This window comes from Siphateles boraxobius, unplaced genomic scaffold, assembly GCF_051911475.1.
Source record: "Siphateles boraxobius isolate OS27281-9 unplaced genomic scaffold, OSU_SipBor_1 7, whole genome shotgun sequence".
In the NCBI taxonomy this organism is placed as follows: Eukaryota; Metazoa; Chordata; class Actinopteri; order Cypriniformes; family Leuciscidae; genus Siphateles; species Siphateles boraxobius.
In genome coordinates this window covers 6633269-6642928 of record NW_027509197.1, presented here as the reverse complement: position 1 = coordinate 6642928, position 9660 = coordinate 6633269, and the positions used below count along the sequence as shown (strand labels likewise).

Sequence of the window (9660 nt, the reverse complement as noted above, 5' to 3'; positions counted from 1 at the left end):
CTTTCTATAAATGCATTGTGTGTATATAACCCTAACTTTTTCCTCTTATTTGGGTGTTAAATTCAAAGGATCCCGATTTTCTGTGTCAAGTCTAATCATTGACATGCTCAGAAAACTGATTCGGTCCAAGTTAAGTTTCTGCAGACATCTGGTGGTGACTAAATGAATGTGCACTCATGTTATTCACTCATGGTAATTAGATTAGATTCTGATACAGAACCTTTTTTAATGGTCAGGCCAGATGTGTTCACATGCACATCAAGTATTGATATCAAAACTTAATGTGCAACTACAGATAATCACATTAAACGGCAGGTTATGGTTAAGAAAGCAAATAAATCTTTGATTACAGGCCGAACAAGACATGGAAACTTTTCCTATTTTCACCATAGGCAATTTAGCAGTAAGCCAATGTTTTTGAGGCCTATACTTTTTAAATCGAAAGGAAGTCGCATTTCTTCTTTTGAAAGTCTAAAGTATCATTTTCCATTACAAAGAACCTTTTGTGAGATGGAAAGGTGCCATGTTAAATGTCCTGGAGTATAGATGCCAATAAAGAACCTTTCTTTTTAGGAGTGTAACTGCTGAAATATTCTGCTTGTTGTTATTTTTAGTGGGGGTGTGGGATTTATCAGTTTAAAAAGAGCTCTTCACACCTTTGGCGGTGGAGTTAACAGGTAGACACATGGTTGAACAAGACATGTGTTTGCAGCTGCACTTTCCTGCTGACTTTAGGGTTTAAATGCGCATGGAAGGTGTTAAAGACGACACTTACAGTCTGAGAGGCTGAAAACTGCTCAGTTCACAAAATAAAACGTTAACAAGGATTTGCTGAATGTTGCAGTAAAAAAAAATGGGATACTGATGAAAAACGATGAGGGATACCATTTTGACCATTACTTTTCCAGTATGTTGTTTACGTTTATATATATATATATATATATATATATATATATATATATATATATATATATATATATATATATTTTACATGTTGGTAGTTTCTGTGACTTTTCCAGGCTTTTAAATGTAATTTTTTTCTGTTATGTCCAGAATTTAAATTCCCAAACTAAAATGTTTTAGCTGTTTTAACTGAAAGCAACTTGCACTGAGATTTCTTAAAATATGTCAGTGCTATTGTTTTGTCTCAAGATGCACATCAATAACCTTTTTTTCCAAGTCACATTTATAAAAGCTAATTAAAAGTCCTAATTGATGGTCTATAGTTCTGGCTTAATCTAAGCCATGTCTGTGAAACCAGACCTTAAAATTGATCTTTGACCTTGATATAATTACCTTATTGGACATTTTATTTTCATATTCACTTCCAACCACATCTGAGAGTCAATGCAAACACAATGATAACATATTTCTCTCAAGTACAAAAACATTATACATGATGCCAAATAATCAAGACAAACTTTAGACATGATACAATCTCAATTTAAAGTGCAATACAGTCCCGGTTTTCCAAATGCTATAGTTGTCAAATCAAAGCAAACGATTGAAATCAAGCATAGAGATGTGCTGGAGTCTCAATGATGCAGGGATTTGCTTGTAAACTACATTAAACATCACTAATATGTTAGAAGTTTTAGAGCATGTTCTGCAAATGTTTTACATTGAGGCTGGAATATAAATGCCCTCATTTATTTAAGATTAAGGGTGTGAAGTTTCCTCCCTCTTTTTTAAACTCAATAGGTTTCTGCTTATAATGCTCTGAATGCTTTGATAGTGGTGTCCACTAGTGTTCATATGGAGTCAGCTATAGCTTTGGTAATGCATTACACAGCTGTCCATTCCTCTGGTTCAGTTCAAATTGCGCTTGCATAATATATATTTTTCTAAAGAAGTTGAATTTCTAGTGCAAATTAAAGATAACAGTAATTCTTCTGTATCCGTAAACATATCAGAAAGCTCATGGTGCACAATAATGAGGGGCACTGTGTTTGGGACATTCTCCAGATTGCCTTAGAATTTTAAATAGACTATATAGCAACCTTGTAATTTTCACAATGTAGCCATAACCATTAAATATGACATTGAAATAAAAACAAGCAAAGTTATTACAGACAGAAAATGTTATAACAGGCTCTCCAGAGTCAAGTCTTCATGTCATTGAGCAGGTTTCTGGAGAGTTGCAAATGCTCTTAAAGGGATAGTTCTGACCCTCAAGTTGTTCCAAACCTGCACAAGTTACATTGAACAGTTGACGGTAATCATTGACTTCCATTGTATTTTTTCCCCCCTACTATTTGATTACCAACATTTTTAAAAATATCTTTTGTGTTCAACAGAAGAAAGAAACTCATACAGATTTGGAACAACTTAAGGGCGAGCAAGTAATGACAACATTTTGATTTTTGGGTGAACTATCCCTTTAAATAATAATATGCAGTAATAGGGCAGGTATATCAAACAAATTAGCAAAACAAACCCCCAATTGATCCATTGGTTATGCTTCCAAACACATTTGTAAACTGCACGTGCACCAACTGAAATCCTGTAGACACACTACACTGTAATCACTTTTTCTGCCCTGACTTCATGCAGAAAGGTGAGCACACCCTCACATTTTCCAATAAACTTAAATTATTGCATGGAACTGACTATACGGTCCAAAGTGTATTAGCATAAACAGTGTGTCTTCTCCTGTTGACCAGCGAGCTGTTTAAAGCTGCTCTCGCTTGGCTGTTTCAGTCTCAGAGGCTTGTGGTTCTTCAGCCTGTAGGCCAACGTGAGGAAAATGGCATCTACGTGCTCTTTTTCTGCAGGGTCTCTTGCAGATGTCTCAAAAAGAGGAAAGTTGTAGCTATCAGCCAGTCGCTGAGCTGAAAACGTGGACACCTCTCTCGTTCCTCTTAAGTCACATTTGTTCCCAACTAGGATCCGGGGTACCATGGGAGGGACTGAGTGCCGGACACACTCCTCAATCCACTCCGGCAGACTCTCGAATGAAGCCAGGCTGCTCACGTCATACACAAAGATGATGGCGTGGACATTGCGGTAGTAATGCTCCACCATACTCTTCCTGAAGCGCTCCTGTCCAGCCGTGTCCCAGATCTGCAACTGAGAAGGCAGTTTACATCATGTAATGTTGAGAAGAACAGGGCTTGTTGTCATAAAAGCTTTATCTCAAAAGTTTTGGGTCCAAAGTCCTATTATACACGTGTGGTAAATCAGCATACCAGTGAATTGACATGCAGTTTATTCAATTATTTGTAATATATATATACAGTATATGACTAAAACTGAACTAGCCCCACTGTACCCTGTTCAAGATTACTGCTCTTTGTTTATTAACCTCCAGGGGCTGGCAGAGTCAAAATATTAACAATTCTTTGCACCAACAATTGTTTAACCAATACTTAACTATTATTTTATTAATCACAACATTAAAAATATTTGAAATAGTATTTGTGCACCACTGAGCAGACTTTTCATAACAGTCACCAACAAAACACAGTGCACCCTTTGTGGAGAAGAATGTAAATACTTGTTATTCAAGGTCAACACGCTTTTTGCAGCTTTTCATATCTGTGAAATAAACTCTACTGTACGAGTCATTAACGTTACCTTTATGTATTCTCCATCAAGTTGCAGGGTCCTCTCTCTAAAATCTACTCCTATTGTTGCCTCGGGGTTTTCGAGAAATTTCCCACCGCAAAACCGGTAAGTTAGGCAAGTCTTTCCAACATTTGAATCCCCAATAACGATAATTTTAAACACCCTCGACTGAGGGCAATCATATTCCTGACACGAGTCATTCGCGAGACTGTCTCTTGAGTAAATCGTCGCGAATTCATTGCTGCCCGTTGTGTTTTCTATTGCCATAGCTCTGATACTCAAGAAATATCGCGAGAGGATAAGAACGAGAGCTTAACGTGAACTCCCATGACCTGGCTTCAGCTTTGTTCATTTTACAGGCATATTAAGTCCTCACTTCTTTTCTTTTTAAAAAAAAAAAAATCAAATGTATATGTATGTTCCTGTTACTTAATTTTCCTGGTTAAATAAACATTGGTCTTTCTTGTAAATACAATTATATCTTGTATGTTTACATGAAATATATAATGTTCTATACATTAAAACCAAGTAGCCCATATTAATCATATATATATATATATATATATATATATATATATATATATATATATATATATATATATATATATTATTTGTGAACTAATGTTCAGCTTTTCTTTTTAATAGTCAAAGTCAACTTATTTTCAGCAGTCATCAAGCTTGCACTAACTGGTCACAGACACAGACACAAAGATTTAGCCTACCTTTAATTTCCCAAACGGATTGCTCACTAAAAAAAAAAACAGTCATCATGTCTTCGGGCCATTTCAAGTTTGATTTTGACGTGACAAAAAGCGGGGTGATATCTAAATGGCTGAGTTGTTTACTTAGCCTACTTTTTTATTAGTCTTCCTATTATAGAGTGGTGCAGGTACGACATCATTTTGTAGGCAAAATGCAGAAGCGAGTTTAAATTTTTTGAACTTCCAGTTCCGTCGTCCTGAAGTCAAATGGGTTTTTTGAATGGGGTTTTGGTTAAATAGCTGAAATAAGGTCTATGGTGAACACAAGCTCAAACTCAACACATTTTTACGTTTTATTCCAAAACATAAAATACATCAATATTACCCCCCATTTTTTAAAGCTGGTACGTGTCTTGAAAAAGGCGGTTGCCAACAAGTGGCTAAATGGGACTACAGAGGCTGTCGGGGACATTAAACGTCATCACGCCGAAAAGGTAAACTCAGTCCTCTTTTACAGCCTCATTATGCTTATAATTGTGCTCTTATAAACTATTCTAAGTTTTTAGATAAAAACTGAAAGAGTTGTCGAAGCTTAGTGATGGTGACGTTGAATTCAAGCAAATATGGTGTAGTTTATAGCCTACCTAAGCTTTTTACCTCTGGCGACTGCATTTAGGCTTCAAAATTCATAAAAGTTGTTTTCATCTGTGATATTTATCTTGATGGAAAAAATGTGCAAGTATCATAAACTTTTGTTGATCACAGAGCTTGTTTTTAGCAATAATCCAAAAGCCTATGGGAAAATCCTATTGGGCTTTTGTCGAGGGAACCAGCGTGATGCTAACTGCCGGTTGGCCTACAAAGTGACGTCGTACCTGCACCTCCGGCTGTTACTGTATAAAAACAAGTGACTTTTACAATGTTTAAAGTCACATTTTGTAATATTTGCGTCGTTTTATTTTTTTAACTTGTAAAAATCTAGCGTAGCGCAAGTTCTGGCAGATCACGTTAGTCAAGCTTGCATCAGCTGACTCTCAGCTATCACTGTATAAGCTCCTTCAGTATTATCAGCAGCTGTCGCGTTCTCAGGAGCTCATTACCCTCCTCCATCCCCAGCTCCTCCTCTCGTCAGTCAGGATTTGGACTTCTGATTCCCCTTGAATCAGAATAAATTCTCAAATTATGTCGTACTTTAAAATCTTGAATTAATGATGTCTGTGTACATGCATGTTGGTTCTGTTCTGTTTACCCTAAGAGGGGTATTTGCTGTTCTCCCTGCTCTTATCCATGCTAGGCAGCATGGATGCGCAGGGAGTTCTTGCCCAGAACGGAACCATACCGCCAATCCAAACTGCATGCTAATAGTCAATCGTATAGTGACGATAGTGGTCCTGACAGAAATGTCTGCTACTGAAAAAGCAATACATAAAATGATGTATTTATTTATATAAAGCATAAACAGAATTTATTAAAAGAACCAAACCTATAAATTAGATCACATAAACAAAATAATTTAATAAACAACAATAACATTTAGACAACAATTAAAAAGAAACAAACACAAACAGGTAAAACGACGGTGGTACGATTGGGCTAAAAGCTTAAAGATGTACATGTTGTAAATTTGAGAGGCTATGAAATGCCATAAGTTGTGTAGACTAAATAGAAAATGGTCCATCCTTCCTGTCCTGAAGTGGTTCATTTGAATGCTGTATGTATCTAAATCATCTTGCTATCACAAGTGTATTCAAATTTTGACCAATAACTTTGCCCCCTAAATCATTACAAGTACTTTATATTTGAAGGAGTTGTAATCAAAACAAACCTTATCACACACTTTAACATGAAGTGCCCAATCAATATTCAATACAAATAAATCAAGTATTTTTCTGATCATCACTTTGAGACCTTTTTGGGATAGTTCACCCAAAAATGAAAATGTTTTCAAAATGAATCACCCTCATGTTGTTCTAAACCTGTATGAGTTTTTTTTTCTTTTTCTGTTGAACACAAACAAAGCTATTTAAAAGAATATTGGTTGACGTAGCCATTGATTTTCCATAGTAGCTACCATCAGTGCACTCTAAAAAATGCTGGGTTGTTTCAACCCAATTTTGGGTCAAATATGGACAAACCTAACTGTTGGGTTACATTTTTTAATTAAATTTTTAACCCCATGTTTGGGTTTGTCCATATTTGACCCAAAGTTGGGTTAAAACAACCCAGCATTTTATAGAGTGTGTGCTACCATCAACTGTTTGATTCTTTAAGATATCTTATTTTGTGTTCAACAGAAAAATGAAACTTGTATTGTGCAGGTTGGGAACAACATGAGGGTGAGTAAATTATGAAAACATTTTCATTTTTGGATGACCTATCCCATTAAGAGGGGCTGTTAGCCCGACTGTACCCTGTTCAAGATTTCAGCGTAACACTGCTCTTTGTTTATTAACCTCCAAAGGCTGGCAGAGTCAAAATACTTACAATTCATTGTACCAACTTATCATAATCCTGAGACAATGTATCATTCACTGGCCATATAACATAAAGGTAAGCCGTTGTTAATACTCATAGTACAAACAACTGAATTTCAAGTAGGTTTTACTCGGCCGCTGTGGGCTGAACCACTGCAAACCAGGCTAATAATGTCAACACCTCTATCTCAAAATACTTTGCAGCATGTTTACATTTGGCTCTGTTATGCACACTTCCACGTTTGACACTACACTCTAAAAATGCTGGGTTGTTTCAACCCAAATTTGGATCAAACATGGAGACAAACTCAGCCAATGGTTTACATTTTTAACCCAACGGTTGGGTTTGTCCATATTTGACCCAAATTTGGGTTAAAACAAGCCTGCATTTTTTTTTAGAGTCTAGTTACTGTGATATCTGCATAGACTACCAGTTCTCATCTGAAAAGGAGCTTGAGCTGCCCGAGTCTGAGTCTGCATCCGTCAATCCATCGAAGTCCCAGTCAGCACTGGAGCCGCTGTCGTCATCCTCCTCCGAGATGAAATTCTGACCGGACCCCAAGCATGCAGTATATACCCGGGTGGAGAGGCTTATGGATCCGAAGGAGGATCCAAACATGGCGGCTACATTTTTCCACGAGTCCCTAGTGGGATCATATTCATGTATAATAAGTCTGTTTTTGTTGTGATGGACGATTGCAATAGTTAGAAGCAGCAGTTTGCTGTTGTGTTGCACAACTTGGTAATTGAGAGCACTGCTGTCAATAGGAATGTCTCCGATCCGCCTCCATTCTCCCCGAGCTGGATTATACGCTTTGACCACAGGGATATCGCACAAACAGATAATCTGCTCCTGGAAAACACAGGCTTTGTGGAGTTTACTGCGTTTCAGAGAGCCCCGCTGGAGCCAGTGGTTTTTCTTTGGCTCGTAGCTAAGCATTCTCCTCTTGTTTACCACATAAAGCCGCTCGTTTACGGTCACAACCTGCATCTTTCCCAAAGAATGAGGCAAAGGGGCCACAAAAACCCACTGGTTCCTTTGAATGCTATAGCATTCTACTTCCTTGAGTCTGGCATCCGATATCGGTTCTCTGCCACCCAAAATGTACAGGTGCCCGTTGAGGTAGCCGATGTACGAGTGCATTCTTCTGAGAAGTCGTTCCGCAAGCTCCTGCCAACAATTTAACAACGGATTGTAGACCCAGAAGTGCTTGGACAGCTGTGATGCGAGATACAGATTGTTATCCGGTGTGGAGCAGACCAAAAATGTCTCCATAGGAGAGTGTTTGAAGTTCTGATTGGTGAGCTTAATGACCGGGGACGCCATTGAAAAGATGTCCTCCGTGTAGGGATCATAGCACATGAAAGGCTCATTTGGCCGTCCAAAAAAAAGCACCATTTCTTTTGCACTCTTGCCAATTCTTTGTTTGGCAGCACGTACGCCCTTTGAAATCATGGCGCTCTGCTCATCGACAGCCCCATCTAAAACATCCAAAAAATGTTTCTTTATAAAAGGCTTTGATTTAAGGCCATCTAGATAAACCCTGTCTTTCTCGGAAAACAAAGACCACCGCACACATCTGAGGACCTGCAGTACATCTTCTGCATCCACATGCAAATTATTCTCAATCCACTGTATTGCAAACGAGCACACTTTCAGTTCGCAGTCCACATCCAGAGAATCCAGTGTGAGGATCTCTTTAATCTGCTTCAGGTCCAGCTCACAAAGCTCACGGACACTGGCACTGAGCTGGACAAAGTTCTTTGCAATAAAAGCTTGAGCCTTGCTCTTCAACTCCAGATTGTCAAAGGTGTCGGCAAACTTCAAAATCCCTGCACAGTTAGAAAGGTCCAGCCTTCTTGTCATGAAGTTAGCACAAGCTTGCCGAATATACTCCAGCTGCAGCATGTTTGCAGATGCATAAAGCCTTTGCACGTTGCCCTCAGTGATTGACACTTTGCCAGTGTAACAGTAATCAATAATGACAGCCATTGAATCGGCGTCCACTTCGTGAATGGTGACATTTCTCTGCGTGCTCTCGTACAGTCCTCCTGTAAACATGCTCTTAAAATAAGGGCTCGCTGCTGCCAGTACATTTCGGTTGCACTGGAAAACTTTCCCAGCGCGAGAGGAGCAACACCCCGAAGAAATGCTTCGGTCCTCTGACTCCAGGTCAGACTCCACTTCGATTGTCACGTCGACTAACAGCTGCGAATCGTAGAACAATTTCAGCTCTTTCATCAAACTTGAAGCGTGATTCGTGTCCTCGAGCTCCTCCGGACCACAGAAACAGTTCACCGAAGCCATATTGAGCCCGTTTTCTCCGTCCGAAAGCAACTAAATCCCGTCAGTGAGCGGTAGTGGCATTACATCTCTCTCAGCTCTGCTGTTAGTGTCATGAAAACAACGAGCTATGACTATGAGCTGCATGCACCGCTTCTCTGTTGCCTGACAATGTAGCCATGTTTCATGAATGAAACGCGGTCCTTTTTGACTGTACGAAATGCTTTTCAGGACAAACTATCGGCAGCGGTGATGTCCGTCCCTTTTTAATTCCATTTCGTTCGGCTTTTGATCTTGATACATCGACGAAGCATGTCTCACTCAAGCATGCTACCGCTGAGCTGCAACACACGGAACTGATTGGTCACATCGACTGTGTCCCAAAACATGTTGAGCTGCCTACATAGACAGCATTTATAGGCAGCGTAAGCCAGTGTTGCAAAAAAATGCTGCCTACGGCTATGAAACCCACAACCCTTCTAGGCAGCTCACTAGGATTTGAGACGTGGGCTAGTCATTCTCAGGACTCTGTATTAAGTTTGGTTGGCCTGCTAAAGCTTTGTTCAGAATAATAGCCTCAACATCATATTTTAGTTTCACAAGATTTAGTTTCAAATATTATTTATGTTTATTT

At 38.8% G+C, this 9660-nt stretch overlaps 2 protein-coding genes across 3 annotated transcripts; both read right to left on the bottom strand.

The window, feature by feature from the left end:
- Positions 1–1287: 1287 nt before the first annotated feature.
- LOC143723864 (ras-related protein Rab-33B) lies at positions 1288–3888 on the bottom strand. Of its 2 annotated transcripts, none has more exons than XM_077216696.1 (2): positions 3577–3888; positions 1288–3069 (listed from the first exon to the last, which is right to left on the bottom strand). In XM_077216696.1, exons 1-2 carry the CDS (start codon positions 3832–3834, stop codon positions 2629–2631), a joined length of 699 nt encoding a protein of 232 aa, XP_077072811.1. In that variant the 5' UTR covers positions 3835–3888; the 3' UTR covers positions 1288–2628. The 2 variants fall into 2 exon arrangements, with proteins under 2 accessions (XP_077072811.1, XP_077072812.1); XM_077216697.1 differs by having other exon boundaries at positions 1288–3063.
- A 1802-nt stretch (positions 3889–5690) lies between these two features.
- kbtbd7 (kelch repeat and BTB (POZ) domain containing 7) lies at positions 5691–9383 on the bottom strand. The gene has a single exon (XM_077216694.1). The coding sequence runs from the start codon at positions 9048–9050 to the stop codon at positions 7170–7172; it is 1881 nt and encodes a 626-aa protein (XP_077072809.1). The 5' UTR covers positions 9051–9383; the 3' UTR covers positions 5691–7169.
- Between the last annotated feature and the right edge of the window lie 277 nt (positions 9384–9660).

Coding starts and splice junctions, on each gene's coding strand:
- kbtbd7 (XM_077216694.1), bottom strand. CDS start 9,050: ATGGCTTCGGTGAACTGTTTCTGTGGTCCGGAGGAGCTCGAGGACACG.
- LOC143723864 (XM_077216696.1), bottom strand. CDS start 3,834: ATGGCAATAGAAAACACAACGGGCAGCAATGAATTCGCGACGATTTAC. Junction 3,070..3,576: donor TTGATGGAGAATACATAAAG/GTAACGTTAATG, acceptor CTGCCTTCTCAG/TTGCAGATCTGGGACACGGC.